Source organism: Topomyia yanbarensis, chromosome 1 (assembly GCF_030247195.1).
Source record: "Topomyia yanbarensis strain Yona2022 chromosome 1, ASM3024719v1, whole genome shotgun sequence".
Lineage (NCBI taxonomy): Eukaryota > Metazoa > Arthropoda > Insecta > Diptera > Culicidae > Topomyia > Topomyia yanbarensis.
The window spans coordinates 135453489-135469712 of NC_080670.1; the positions used below are offsets into that span (position 1 = coordinate 135453489).

General features: G+C 35.2%; 1 protein-coding gene across 6 annotated transcripts in view; it reads right to left on the reverse strand.

Annotated features, from left to right (window-relative positions):
* Nucleotides 1-16224, reverse strand: part of LOC131690236 (glutathione hydrolase 1 proenzyme-like) — a 679522-nt gene that overhangs the window by 36092 nt on the left and 627206 nt on the right. For 4 of the 6 annotated variants that reach the window (XM_058976080.1, XM_058975875.1, XM_058976161.1 and 1 more), the window contains one exon: nucleotides 14845-14979. The exons of 1 other annotated variant lie outside the window; for it this stretch is intronic. In XM_058976080.1, coding sequence (XP_058832063.1) covers nucleotides 14860-14979 — 120 coding nt within the window. In that variant the 3' untranslated portion in view covers nucleotides 14845-14859. Of the gene's footprint in view, nucleotides 1-5842; nucleotides 6666-6721; nucleotides 6903-14844; nucleotides 14980-16224 lie in introns of those variants that run through there. One more of the 6 variants, XR_009305552.1, reaches the window with a different exon arrangement.

Here is a 16224-nt window from a genome sequence, read left to right on the forward strand (position 1 = left end):
GCGTTTTACCCCATGTTGTCATAAATAATAATATGCTCGAACCTTAACCAAGCAGGTATCTTAGAGTGGAGTTTTCACAATAATGTGTTTATAGTGTGATGATACGTAAAACTTTTCCTCCGTTTGCTCCGAGGACCAAGTATTTTAAGTTTCTCCTGGTAGTCTAAAATGCTCTATAAACTCGTAAATAAACTTTCCGAAGTAACTCGTATCAAATCATCAACAAAAAAATCATAATATCAGCATCCAATAAGCCATCTCCTTTACACAACGAAACAACCAGTACGCACTACGGCTTGCCAGAGGAAACACACAAATAAATTCACCACGGTGCACTCTGTAACGCGCGCCGTGTTGAAGTTATCTATACACGCACCTGACGCCACATATAATTTAAAGAACAAGAGAGCGCGGTTCTCGCACTAAACCACCCCATCGCCAATCCATTTATTCAGCTTTGAAAAAAAGAACTTTCTGCTTTTTCTGTGGTGTGTCATCATTGTATCTTCCGTGTATGCTTGAAACTGGCACATCATTTCATGATTAGAATGAAATGCTTTCAGCGCCTGGTGACAGTCATGGTATCTATTACCTACCATCAAAGAATGTGAGGTGACATGAAACGCAGCAGCTGCTACACTTACAACGTCAGAACACAAACTAACGAATTTTTCTTGTGTTCCCTTTTTATACGAGTCGCAGTTCATTCGATGAAAAAGAGGCAGTCCCAGCAACGCTTTCTTTTTAAGCGAATTGTACCGACCAATCATGGATCAGATAATTACTACTTTCATAAAATCCATTATTTCCGCTATTTTTAATAATTGTACATGCTACTGAATTGGATACAAAATTGTTGTACATATTTCCAATCAGATAGCTTATTTTTCCATTCAGTACAACGGCAGATATTCACGTTTAAAAAACCGTGTAAAATTCCGGCAGAAAATTTTGAAACGGGGCCGCTATATTGAAACGTTATAAGTATTCTACTTCAAAATTTGGATTGCAATAAGATAAAATTGAATGGTTCTCAATCTTCCGAAGAAATTCGTCATTGTTCTCGAAGTGAAAAAATGGCAAAATATACAGAAAACCTCCGCTGGCTGCACTCAAAGGTAACAATTAACATCGAAAAAGAATACCTTGACCCCCAAAATGCCTTAAGGACACATAAAAATACTGCCAAATTTTTATTTAAAAAGCCAAATTTTGTTGTATTTAAAAAAAACCTACTTTTGAAAATCCGGGGGCTCAAAATTCAAGATAGACCTATGGTTTCTTGGCGAAAATTGCTTAAAATAATCCGTAGAACATCGCTAAGGGGCGCCACCAATTGACCAAAAATTTAACCCGCTCTAATATATATATATATATATATATATATATATATATATATATATATATATATATATATATATATATATATATATATATATATATATATATATATATATATATATATATATATATATATATATATATATTAGACATTGATTAGACATTGCCCGACAAGGTACTTTTTTTACTAAAGAATATGTGGAAAATTGAAAAAAATGAGCAGTTTTATAAAACCTACCCAAAAATGACAAAGAAAAGCTAAAATCGACCCCAATTGATTGGAGTTGCTGAAGTTTGCTATGAAAAGCACGATTTTGATTTATATATTGACTTTGGGTAATCAGTTTTTGAGCAATCTGAAAAATTTAGGAATAATGGCTTTCAAGCTAATAATAGTTGTAAAAAAATCACTGATTTCAAATTATTACATACAAAAATTATAAAACGAAAACGCTTTTCTTTTTAAGCAAAACGATAGAGTATGTTTAGAAGAACTGAAGCTGAAAATATGGACAAATAAACAAAAACAATATTTTTTCTATTTTGGCCAGGATTTGAAGTTAGATACGCCTCTGTGCGATAGCAGAAAGCTGATGCAACAGTACTAGAAGGCATCAATTAGAATTACGAAAGCTAGCAATTGCATGAAGTTTTTGCTGAAGTGTATAAAGTGCAAAGTCATCCCTGCGTGTCTGAACTACAGGGTTCTAATCAACACGGAAAACCGATTCATCACAATTTCAACTAAAAATTAGTTGAGTTTTTGGTTTCGCCTAGTTAATATTTGCGCGAACTAAATTTTTGTTGAAAGCAATAATCCAGCGTTGTTGGTTTGATGCTGTCAGTTTCAGTCTGGACATGAACGTTTCAGCCTAGCATAAAACTTAAAAAGCCTACCTGAGCTAAAGCTTGAAACGTTTGTAACGCTTGTTTTAGTCCAGACACAATTGCATATGCCATTACACTACCTTCACAGCCAAGACACAAACTACTGGAATTCAACTAATCTCATTGTTGAATTAAACTGCTTCATCGTAAAATACAACATAGAATATTTCAAACGTTTTGTTTCACCGACCGACGGATGATGGTATGGAATTAAATTGTTGAAATACTCCGTATGCCAGTAATTCACCCGTAAATATAATATAGAGTTATGTTTCTCATAATGTTATATTTTATAAACTGCACTCTTAAATGCGACGAAATAGCTAAAGCTATTTAAGGATTGTTGGTAATTGATTGATGATTTCAATTTTAGATGAAAGGAATAATTTTTATTTCTTTTCTATTTAGTCAGCCAGCACTTCAAAAAAAAAATTCATACTTATTCCAGATCTAGTTTAGAATCTCAAAAGATGAAAAATAATTATCATATTGCATATTACATTTGTTAATAATTGAAATAGAATGATTTTGACAATTTTCGACAGTACTTTCAACTTCCAGTATACATGTATTGAAAAAATGGCAATCAAAATCATTCCTTTATTGAAATGTTTTTAAAGAAAAACTAGGTAAAACCTACACGCTTACCAGCCGTTACCTAATTTTGGGTAGAATCCTACCCAAAATGGACTAAAGTGCATCTCCTCACTTTTGGGTAACAAGCTTTGAACTTAAATTTTGGGTAGTGTGAGGACTACCCAAAGTTTGGGTTACAGATAACCCAAGCGTTGGGTACGGAGCGGGTAACCCAAAGTTTAAGTAACGATGAAATAACCCAAAATTTGAGTAACGAGCGGATAACTCAACATTTGAGTACTGAGCGGATAACCCAAAATTTGAGTACAGAGCGGATAACCCAAAATTTGAGTAAAGAGCGGATAACCCAAAGTTTGAGTACTGAGCGCATAACCCAAAATTTATAACGAGCGGATAACCCAAAATTTCTGTAACGTTCGGATAACCCAAAATTAAGGCTTCCAATATATATTATAAGGATGCTTGGCATTCGCACTAAGAACAACCATCAATATGGGTATCATTTGAAAAGTAGCCATTCGTAGAAGCTGAAAATTGATGATTGGCGCCATTTTGAAATCCAAGATGGCGGCTTCCGGTTACCACAAAACACTTGAAACTACCATAAATATGGGTGTCATTTGAAAGGTATTGATTAGTTGAAGGCGAAAATTGATGATTGGTGCCATTTTGAAATCCAAGATGGCGGCTTCCTGTTACAATAAAACACTGAAAACCACCATCAATATGGGTGTCGTTTGAAAGGTAGTAATTAGTAGAAGGCAAAAATTGATGATTGGCGCCATTTTGAAATCCAAGATGGCGGTTTCCGGTTACAACAAAACATTAAAAATCTCCATCAATATGGGTGTCATTTGAAAGGTAGTAATTAGTAGAAGGTAAAAATCGATTAGTGCCATTTTGAAATCCAAGATGGCGGCTTTTGGTTACCACAAAACACTGAAAGCCACCATCAATATGAGGGTCATTTGAAAGGTAGTAATTAGTAGAAAGTGAAAATTAATTATTGGCGCCATTTTGAAATCCAAGATGGCGGCTTCATGTTACCGCAAAACACTTAAAACCACCATCAATATGAGGGTCATTTGAAAGGTAGTAATTGTTAGAAGGCGAAAATTGATGATTGGCGCCATTTTGAAATGCAAGATGGCGGCTTCCTGTTACCATAAAACACTGAAAACCACCATCAATGTGGGTGTCATTTGAAAGGTAGTAATTAGTAGAAGATAAAAATCGTTGATTGGTGCCATTTTCAAATCCAAGATGGCGGCTTCCGGTTACCACAAAACACTGAAAACCACCATCAATATGAGGGTCATTTGAAAGGTAGTAATTAGTAGAAAGTGAAAATTGATGATTGGCGTCATTTTGAAATTCAAGATAGCGGCTTCCGGTTACCACAAAACACATAAAACCACCATCAATATGGGTGGTTACCCCTCAAGTTTAAGAACAATTATTCACTAGTGGTCTATCCTCCATACGCTTGCTCATATGTCAGTGGTGCCATAATTGCAAATGTGGCCACAGTCCCAACTACAAATATATTTGAAATGAATAAATCACCAACAAAAAACAAAAAAATTAAAGGGTTGTGTACAGGACACGACCACGGTGACACTAAAAATATAGCTTTTTTATCTATCACACATATCGACACACGTTCCTGTTCACTCGCCTGTTTTCATATGTTACAATTTGCTATATACCCTCCCCATTAAAACATAATTTATTGAAGGTCTTTTAACGGTAATCTATTAATTAATCAAGTATCTCACTAGGTGATTGGCATTATTTGGCTGATCTATCTAGTAAAAATAGGCTGGTCTGTCCAGAAAATATATTCAAAAGAAAAGTTCCATATTGAGAGCTGTGATGAGGAAACCCACGCCCGCCAACGGAAATATACAGATTCTCCATAAAATATGAAATTTCATTTTCCATTTAAATTTTCAATAATGTACTAATGAACTTAAGTAAACAATCTTAAGTGTAAGTATTTCTTGATCGATTAGTGGTGGAAAAATGAAATTATTTGATAAATTACATTGTTATGCAACGTTCGCACTACCAGTTAAAACGGGTTTTTATGCTATCTTGGTGACATTTTTCTTGTTGCTAATTATTAAAACGTGTTATAACTCTGTAGTGTAAACATTGTATTATTAAACCAATTCTGCAGCGTTTTGTGTTATATAGGTGTTTTATGTGGTAATAGGACTGACATAATTATATCTTCAGTACAGCGGTTTGTTTCATAATTTAAAACAGATTTATTTTAAAATTTAAATGAGTATACCCAACCGTATTTGTTGTATACCTTAAAACGCAATTAGAACTGTGTTTTAAATACATAGGGTAGGACAGATATTCTGACTGGATAAACTGGGAAAACAATTTTAAGTCCAGTAACGCTTAAGACATGGCTTGAATTTGAATCGAAAAAGAACACCCGCTTCAACTGCTGCTGGGACGGTAAGTTCTGTTTTAAAATTTTCCGTTGTGTGCAGTACGAAACAAAAGTGTTTGAAATTAGAAAACAAAAAGTTCTGCTGGGAATGTGATTGTTTCCGATGCAATTACACTCAGATTTTTCACGCAGGGGATACAGGCCGTGTAAATGAAAACCGCGTAAATTTCAAAATCCGCGTAAAAAACCTGAGTGTACTTTCCTATATAAAATACTACGCTGCTGAACAGTGCAATAACTACAGAAGTACGTTGTCAGATGCCTTACTGATAAAAAACATAACCGAAATATGAAACATGAAAACCAATTGGCTCTTTACCCTACGCAGCTACAAAGCGCCGTAAACATGGATTAACAAGTTACAACGCACACGCATGCATAAAAATAAATATATTTTTTTCAAACGCAACACTCTTAAGCAGCACACACCGTATTGAATTAAATCCAAACCACCCCGCCCACCCACTTTGCAAATCATTCTGTGACACCATGCTGGTACCCGACAAATCCGCACACGGCCACCGCTGCCGAAAATGCATAGCGTCTACCGCTTATTGTAGTGCCCAGACGCTGCAGCCATGATCTTACCCGTTCGACATAAGAACAAAAACTGATTCAAACGGGTACGCGTCACCTCTATTTATAAACTAACCGTATATGGTTTAGTCACTTAGGTGCGAGTGTGTGCAAATGCCAACGTTACCGAAAATCGATAGCGCTTATTGCATCGCCCGGAGACGACGTTGCTCGTGTGGGATAAGAGGAACAACTGATTTAAACGGACATGCGTTGCTTCTATTTATGACTTTTCGTGTTTCATTGAGCAACTAAGCTGCCCTCTTTTAACGGCTGTGTCTGAGAAATCTGCCTCACGAATGGTATTTTTCCCGTTTTTTGTGAACTTTTTAATTTTACCAATTTCCAAAAGTCTACTTTTATTGGGGAGATATTAAATTATTACCAATATTTAAGTTAGGTGTTTCTGAATCGGTTGGTGTATGAATGATTAAAATCCATCTAGTAATATCGGAGTTATAAGCGTGCAAACCTTACATAGTTTCGTTACATGGGAGATAGTTTAGATTTTAGAATGACACCTAGCCCCAGATAGTGGAGTAAGACATTTTTAATGTCAAAAAAATGAATGCGCAATTAAAATACTTGTCTCTTAGACGGCCAGAATTCTATATTATATTCCAGCCGGTATGACTAAAGTCAAATGGAATTTAGTGGCTCGGAACTCGGGTAAGCTACAGTCTTGTTCAAATGTTCCGTATTGCTCGATGTATCTGAATTCAATAACCGATATGACGTTGTTTCACCGGTGTTGACTATTGGAAGCCTCAGTTTGACATGACTGAATAGTTTCCTGCAAAAAATGTTATTATATATACGTTATACCACGACCGATCATCTTAACCATACCTGAAGTCACCACGCAGATGCGAGGTCATCTAAACGCAACCAAGGCCCATAGCAACAGGTGGAATATCGAAACAAGCCACGCGGCTCGCTACCAACGAATTGACGATCCACGAGGCAGCACGTCGAAGCCACGTGATCGGAATCGAACGACAGCAAGGAGTGCAGAGGCAGCAGAAATAATCTATAAAAAGTGGTAGAAATTAAATTAGTCTTATGGCGCATTCGTTTTTTTCTTGGTGCTACACCGGTGTAGTGCAAAAAAAGAGACTGATTCCCCTCAGGTTTGAATGAGTGTAGCACAGACTACACTGCACAGTGGTCCAGATCGCTAATTTAGGAGGAATTTTTACTTTCTGACAAACCTGTATAATTTAGCCGTATCATGTCTTTGGATGAATTTGTGTACTTTAGAAGATGCTTCTTTTTATTGGAATAGTTATTAGGGTGGTTCTAATTTATCTAAAATACGAAAATAAACTTTTTACTGATGAAAGATAGAGCTCCACAGTCTTCCACAAAGTTGTAAAGTAACTTATTTTGAATAAATTTGTTGAACATATTAAAGCTCTATCTCTTTTAGTTTTTGTTATACAAGAAATTTAAAAAAAAAAGATTAGGGTGTTCCTGAAAAAAACGTTTTTTTAGTATAACTTTCGTATCTTTTACTTTTTGTTAACACAACCTTTGAACAGCTTATTGAAAACTTCAAGCCGAGTATTTTTCTCCAAGACACCGAAGGTCTAACTTTTTTCTTTAAAAAGTTATGGACACTTTTCGTTAAAAAATAGTCTATTTCAAGGCTCAATATCGCTGATGCGGGAACCTAAAATTGAATTCTGTTTCCACCACATGAAAGACCATACTTATTAGTATATTTGAGCAAAAATTGGCGAATACGATATTTTTTTAAAATTTGCAATTTAGATTTAAAGTTTGTAGTTTTGCAGGTTCAACGCATTAAAGCATTTACACACATATCGTTGTATTATGAAAAAAGCCACTTTCAAATATCATTCTCTCATCGCAGCAAGCTTTGCATAAGTGAAACGACTGTCAAAAACGCTTTTAATCCACCTAGCAGTGTGATGAGACATTTCTTATAACTCTTATCACTCTCTTCGGATATTATATCGTTTGAGAACATTTAGAACTTGATGCTTCGCGATGTTTTTGATAACACATACTACATGGGATAGTGGCAGGACTCAGAGAATCGCTCAAATCAGCATAGGACAACATCAGTGCTAGAAATCTCAAACCAAATCAATAGGAAAGCGAAAAAATGGCCCATAAAATAGACATACCATCGAATTATTGTTAATGCTCTGTTAATAAAATATCTAAATTGTGGTGGGAAAACAGAATTTTCCTAAAAAGGTTATTTATTAATCATTCGCATGTATGAAAAAAGCCTTATGTTTACATTTGGGAGTATCGCCCTTTTCACAAAAAAGCGTTGAAATGAAACCGCAGCTCCTGATATCACGCTATCTCTGAAGTGCATGCGTGCATAGTTCCAAATTTTACTTCGACATCGACTTTTTCTAAAGGTGACTTGCCAGTAGTATCCTTGATTTGAATTATTATCGCTAATCCTAATGCCAAAGAACAAATAAAAACCTCTCGAAAACGAACCGTTTGGGAAAATCATCATCATTACTGAAATTTTCATTTTCACGAAACTTTTCGATAACCTTCCGTCACTTGCGTTAATGCACTGGGTGCACAGTGCTCTGAAAATCTAGCAAAATCGTCTTATGGCACCAGCGGGTCTAATTCAGAGCTATCTGCGCGGCGAGTTAAATCTGTAAAGAATACTAAAAATTAATTTCTATTCCATAATTTTCAGTTCAGCAATTCGAGAGATCGTGCTCACCGCAAGCCATGAAAAATAGACTACGTTGTTAAGCGATGGTCACTATTTATTAAAAAATCACGGTTAAATAAAAAATTACACTATTAAAATATTTCAAATAGTTTATAATTTTCACAAACATATTAGGAAAAATTGTTTAATAAGCTTTCGTAATATTGTGTAGGAAAAAAGCTGAAAACTTCAGTATTTTCTCTATCTGCAACATATAAACCCTTAAGTATACCAATTAATTGGTATACGAATTGGAATAGGTTCGCCAAATTTTGGAAGAAGTCTATAAAATAACCCCTTGACAGCTACCTAAAAATTGTTGTAGTTCGATGCAATAAAAAAATCATATTTGGCAATTCATATTTGGCTGATAAAATTGGGGTGTCAATGTATTATAATAGATATTCAGCATTCGAAGAAGTTTCTTTCGAGTGTAGAACGACTTTGTTTCTACTTACTTGAAGTCAGCGGCGTAGCCAGAAATTCGGTTTGGTGGGGGTTTGGTGAAAATCGATCTTACTGTCCAAACGGCATAATTCCGAAACCATAAATTTTAAAGTTTTAAAATTATGCAGAATTATTTTCCAGAAAATAGTAACAAGGTACGTGTCTTTAGCGAATTTGTTGAGACTTTATTGTAGTCATGAATATTAACCTGAGAAAATTCACCATAAATACTTCTTGGACGATATACCGTCAAAATTATTTTATCAAATGATGCGCTGTTTAAAGTTTATAAAACTCATTGAAGATACTAAACCTCCGAAACTGGCGGTTTCAAAATGATGCTATCTTGACCTTAAATTACTGTTTTTAAACATTTGATCTATACATATAATTGGTCATACAACAAAAATCAAATGCTCATCAAAATTGATCAGAACCTGCTAGAGTCGAATGGAAATCGTCATTTTTCATAAATTTCTCTCTATATTCGGAAAGTGTTATCCTCGTTATTAATCATATTACGTTTTCGTCTCAACTCGACGCATTCCCAAAAAAACCTGTCTTAATCCACCTAGTGGTGCAATTGTGCTTGTCTCATTTGTCCAGACTACGATTCCATGGCTGGTTATGTTCAATACAATGGTGGAAATGAATATTACATGTTCAGTACGATTTGCACATACATACAATCGATCGACAGCCACGATCTTGAGATACTATGTGATATTGAAACATCGCTTGAAACCAGCGGCGGATCATGGAGAAAGATCCGGGAGGTCCAGGTCTTGCCGAAAATTTTCAACTTGTTAAGAAATTTGAAACTAGTTTTAATTTTAAAGTAGCAACCCCTCACTGCATACCCCCCTCGGGCCGGTATAATTGAAGATTTTTAGAGTGATTGCATAACCTTTCTATATGAGAAAGGCAAGAATGTACCAAAGTCTAAAAAAGTCAATTTTTGTCAAACATCTCAATGTTTCATGCATTTTAAATTCATTTGGCATCAAAAATACAAATTTGATTTTGAAATTTTTTCATTTCAGTTTATATGGGAATTTGCTGCGTGATTGCACTCTTCAACTCGTAACCCCGGAACCGGAAGTCCAATCAATAAAAAATTCAATTGCAGCCGATGGGAAGGTTGTACCTTTCATTTGAGACTAACTTTGTGCAAATCGGTCCAGCCATCTCTGAGAAACAGAGGTCACATTTTTTTCCACATACACACATACATACACACACAGGCATTTTCCGATCTCGACGAACTCAGTCAATTGGCATATGACACTCGGCCCTCCAGGTCGGGATTAGATTGACGAATTTTAGAGTGAATGAGAAAGGCAAAAACATTTTTAGCAAATGTTGAAAGTTATGCATTTTTTTTGGTGAGCAGTTCTATGTTTCATTAAATCAATTTTAACTTCACTTCCTATTAAATAAAGACCCTTATTACATTACATCTCTACAAAAACGAGCTCAATTTGAAAATAAATCTGAGGATTATGATTGTTTACAGAACTCTGGAATTTTCTATTGGAATGTTTTCAGGCAGGAATTTGATATTGATGCAATTGGACAACAGGTTATCAATCTACGGATCAGATAATTGTTATTGTAATATTGAATTAAATCAGTCAGAATTAATAGATTTTCAACTTCAATCCAATTTTTTTGTTGGGTGTGGTGGAGGGGGGGGGGGGTGTTGTATGATGGTAAACCCCAAAACCTTCTCGTGGCTACGCCGTTGCTTGTAGTTATTTATTTCGCTTTTCATTTTCCGATATTTTTCAGATCGATCCGATGGTTATAACTTAGAAAAATTGCAGTCAGAAGGTACGTACAAATGAACATTTTTGCACTGATAAGTTATCAAGTTCCTTCCAGACAACTTGGAAGTGTTCGGTGATTATTTCTAGCGGTTGTAGATAGAAAAATGAATTACAAAATTCGTTTTATTGAAATAATGTTTGGCTTATTTCAATGGATTATTACTATATTGAACAATAAAGAGGCGACAAAGAGTAATCCACAAACAACAAGCCATAACTTTTAAAGTATTCAAAATAGATATTTGAAGTCTTCAGTAAAGTTATTCGCAAAAGTAAGAGCTACACATTTGCTGAAGGCATCATTTCGATATACTCACTCCCAAGAAAATTTGAGAAAATATCTCACTCATAGGGGGATTAATCAGCAAAAGCACAATACCAAAAGAAAGGGCATATTGCCTCCATTAAATTCTCCGAAGATACTATTGACCTAGAATAAGCCGTTTTGGCGTTAATAATAGATTACATGTTTTTGGTCATATTTCTGGCAATGGGAAATGATAAAAATCTTTCGTCCGCATTTAATGTTAAATATCTCTATTGATAATAGTCCGATTTCAACAATCTATAGCTTGTTCGAAAGGTATTCGTTAAAGCTGTCTAAAAATATATAAATTGTTAATCTATATTGTCAATTTCGGCAGATAATTCAAAAAAACTGCAAAAAACGCCATTTTTACGCATTCAAACATTCATATCTTAGAAACTAAACATCTGAATCAAAAACAAATTAATAGCGTTCATACTGTTTTTTAGTTCTTTCATTTAAAATTGGTTTGGATAAGATCGGTTCAGCCATTGCTGAGAAACACGAATGAGAATTTGTCCGTTACATACACACACACAGACACACACACACACACACACAGACATTGTCCCAAATCGTCGAGCTGAGTCGATTGGTATATAAGACTCGGCCCTCCGGGCCTCGGAAAAAATCTTGAAAGTTTGAGCGAATTCTATACATTTCTTTTATAAGAAATGTAAAAAGGTTTCTGATTTTATTCGTTTTAAATAAAACTAGTAAATATGGATATTAGTCGAAGAGAGTTGGCGAATTTGCTTATTGCTGGTAAAAAGACAGATGAACTGCTTAAGTTCATTACAAGTAGTAATCCAAATGTAAAATTGAGACTTGAGACTCGGAAGAAAATAAAAATCTTCATGTTGGAATTTAGAAGGTTGTGGATTCGGAGTAAGCGCACGCAAATTCGGTTTGAGCTGGAAAATTTTGTGTGGCTTGAAGGAAAGCTAAGATTCGAAGTCGAAGGTAAAGGTAAAGGCCGAAAGAGGAAACCATTTTCGGAAATATGTCGCAGAGCCAAAATAAAAAGATTAGGAAAGTTGCGCGATAAGTATTCCACGGAAGAACTTGGTTTAGCGTCAGCCGTCAACGCTAATTCTACTGGTTTCCGTTTAGTTGGCAGACAAATCGAACGATTGTCGAAAAGTCCCGTCAGATCTACCGTAGAGAATTTAGGATCTATGGCTGTCCCGATTGCAGAAGCGTTTACTGCGGAGGAGGCACTTAGATTTATTTGTGAAAATGATTTTTCTAAGGCGCAGTACCAAAACATACGCAGCTCAGTTATGCAGAAGGGTTTGGACATTTATCCCGCGTATAATAAAATAGTAGAAGAAAAGAAACTATGCTATCCGATCGGTATGTACTATTCTCAAAGATTCGTCCCTGAATCAACAATTTTTTTCAGGAATTTCTGTTCAGCCTTCTTGTGCGTATGTTCCCCTTCAAGCTCTTGTTAACCATACCGTGGAACGACTCATCTCGTTTCTGAATATTAGAGTTCTACCACTGCATCCTGAGGATAATACGTTTGTTATCTTTAAGTGGGGCTGCGATGGAAGCAGCAACCATTCCCGGTAGGCAACATTATTTTTCTTCTAAACTTTGACTGACAGTCTCTTTTCCACTTGAACATAGATACAAGCAAATGTGCGTTGACGAAGATGAAAATGGAGAACGATTGCTTTATGTACGCCTGTATGGTTGGTACGCTCTCTCACCAACCGTGCATAAACTCCTGGTCCATGGAGGAAGCATTATTCAACATAACATGCTGCCAGTAGGTATGTGCAGTGAAGAAGTTCAAGAAACCAGGAATAAAAGTATTCGCAGATTCCGAGAATTCCACGCACGCAAATTCGATCGACTCGTCAATCTTGATGACGTTTTCAAGAGACTTCTTGTTTCATCAGATCCTATAATTTCTCTTAAATGTAAACGTCGAATTCAACGAGCACCGCTGGATATACCTGAAAATGCAATGCATCTACTTTTGAATTAATTGGCATTGAATAAATTCTCCTTATATAAATCATAAATTGTTGTCATAGCCAAATTATTTTTAATGAACACATTCTGTATTGTTGATATGTAAGCAAAACAGAAAAGGAAATACAAAGGCTTTAGGCAATTTCTTTTATGTCGCTATGCGATAAAATTTAAAACTTTGGTTAGTAAATTTAAAATTACATGCTTAAAAAAAATAATATTTTCCAATTTTTGCTCAAATATACTTAAAAGTATGTTCTTTTCTATGGTTCAATCCGAACTTACTTTTATTTGCCCCAATCAGAGATAATGACATTTGAAAAAGGGCTATTTATGAGCGAAAAGTTTCCATAACTTTTGAAAGTATAAAGTTAGACTTTCAGAGTTATGAAAAAACGTGGATTGAAGTTTTCTAAAAGCTGTTCAAAGGTTGTTTTAACAAAATATAAAATTTCTTTCGAACATTAACAAGTCTCAATTTTACATTTGGATTACTACTTGTAATGAACTTAAGCAGTTCATCTGTCTTTTTACCAGCAATAAGCAAATTCGCCAACTCTCTTCGACTAATATCCATATTTACTAGTTTTATTTAAAACGAATAAAATCAGAAACCTTTTTTGACAGTCGTTTCACTTATGCAAAGCTTGCTGCGATGAGAGAATGATATTTGAAAGTGGCTTTTTTCATAATACAACGATATGTGTGTAAATGCTTTAATGCGTTGAACCTGCAAAACTACAAACTTTAAATCTAAATTGCAAATTTTAAAAAAATATCGTATTCGCCAATTTTTGCTCAAATATACTAATAAGTATGGTCTTTCATGTGGTGGAAACAGAATTCAATTTTAGGTGCCCGCATCAGCGATATTGAGCCTTGAAATAGGCTATTTTTTTAACGAAAAGTGTCCATAACTTTTTAAAGAAAAAAGTTAGACCTTCGGTATCTTGGAGAAAAATACTCGGCTTGAAGTTTTCAATAAGCTGTTCAAAGGTTGTGTTAACAAAAAGTAAAAGATACGAAAGTTATACTAAAAAAACGTTTTTTTTCAGGAACACCCTAATCTTTTTTTTTAAATTTCTTGTATAACAAAAGCTAAAAGAGATAGAGCTTTAATATGTTCAACAAATTTATTCAAAATAAGTTACTTTACAACTTTGTGGAAGACTGTGGAGCTCTATCTTTCATCAGTAAAAAGTTTATTTTCGTATTTTAGATAAATTAGAACCACCCTAATAACTATTCCAATAAAAAGAAGCATCTTCTAAAGTACACAAATTCATCCTAAGACATGATACGGCTAAATTATACAGGTTTGTCAGAAAGTAAAAATTCCTCCTAAATTAGCGATCTGGACCACTGTGCACTGGTGTAGTGCAGAGTCAAAAACGAAAACGCCATTAATTTATCTTCCAGTGTATCCACAAGTAATAGTGAATAAATGTCGTTTCCACGCCCACGATAACAATTTATATTACATGCAAAACTGTTCTTATTTACTTACCAAATATTTTGAGGAGAAAAATTTCTTCAACTATTTAGCTAAAAGCAACAAACTGCAGAGCGAAAATACACATCTCTGATCTCTCAGAAAAAAACGGGTAGTGGAGCAAATGCAGCAGCTGGTCGCTGTTTTCCGTGACCACAATCTCACTCACTTTTCTCAGAGATGACTGAACCGATTTTCATAAACTTAGTCTCAAATGAAAGGTACAACATTCCTATAGGCTGCTGTTGAATTTATAATGGATCCGACTTCCGGTTCCGGAATTTCAGAGTGAAGAATACGATTACGCAGACAATGTCGATTTTCAAAATTCTGTAATGAATGTATAATGGTGAAAACTTTTTCAAAATGTTGCCACATCTACTTAGATTTGTAGTACTAGGCCACTAAAGCCATCTCTTTGGTCACATTGGCCACCATCGTCGGTTCCGGAAGCCCCGGCGGAAGTATCCAAATTCAGAATTACAGTCTCATTGGTTTCCCGTAGATTCGACCAAACTTGGTCTCAAATGAAAGGTGTTTTATCCCAGTAAATGGCTATTAAATTTCATCTCGATCCGATTTCCGATTCCAGAGTTATGGGTTGTGGGGTGCGGTCACTAAGCAAAATCTGTTTCAAATCGAATATTCTAGAGAAATTGACCATTAGAAGGTAGAAAATGAGCAACTTCTAGCGCTGCGAGGGAAGCTCCTATCTTTATGAAAAAAGATTTCGTGTTTCTTAACCTTACTGTTTTCAAGGAAAAATAATTCTGTCACCTCTCGCATGAAAATTCGTTTGATGGGCTCTATCAAACAAACCAAGTCAATCGTCTTAGATTTCAGAATGGCGCCAATCGTCGATTTTTGGCTTCTACTAATCAATACCTTTCAAATGACAACCATATTGATAATGGTTTTTGATGTTTTGTGGTAACCGGAAGCCGCCATCTTGGATTTCAAATGGCTCCAATCGTCAATTTTCGCCTTCTACTAATTCGGAAGCCGCCATCTTGGATTTCGGAATGGCGCCAATCATTAATTTTTGCCTTCTACTAAACACTACCTTTTAATTGACACCCATATTGATAATGGTTTTCAATGTTTTGTAGTAACCGGAAGCCGACATCATGGAACTCAAAATGGCGCCAATTATCAATTTTTGCCATCTACTAATTACTACCTTTCAAATGACACCCATGCTGAGGGTGGTTTTCAGTGTTTTGTGATAATCGAAATCCACCATCTTGGATTTTTAAATGACTCCAATCATCATTTTTTGCCTTCTACTAAACACTACCTTTCAAATGACACTTATATTAACGGTGGTTTTATGTGTTTTGTTGTAACCAGAAGTCGCCATCTTGAATTTCAAAAAAAACGCCTATCATCAATTGACGTCATTCAGAAATTTCGTAATTGCCTTTATCCAAAAGGAAATGTTACCCGAAAATTCAAAAAAAAATCTGAAAGTAAACGCAACACTTTTTGGTTCTAATCACCTACATTTTTTAGGTGAGAATTTAGTCACTTTTTTCCATCTTACGGTGACCGTCGTCACTCAAAATGATTATTGGA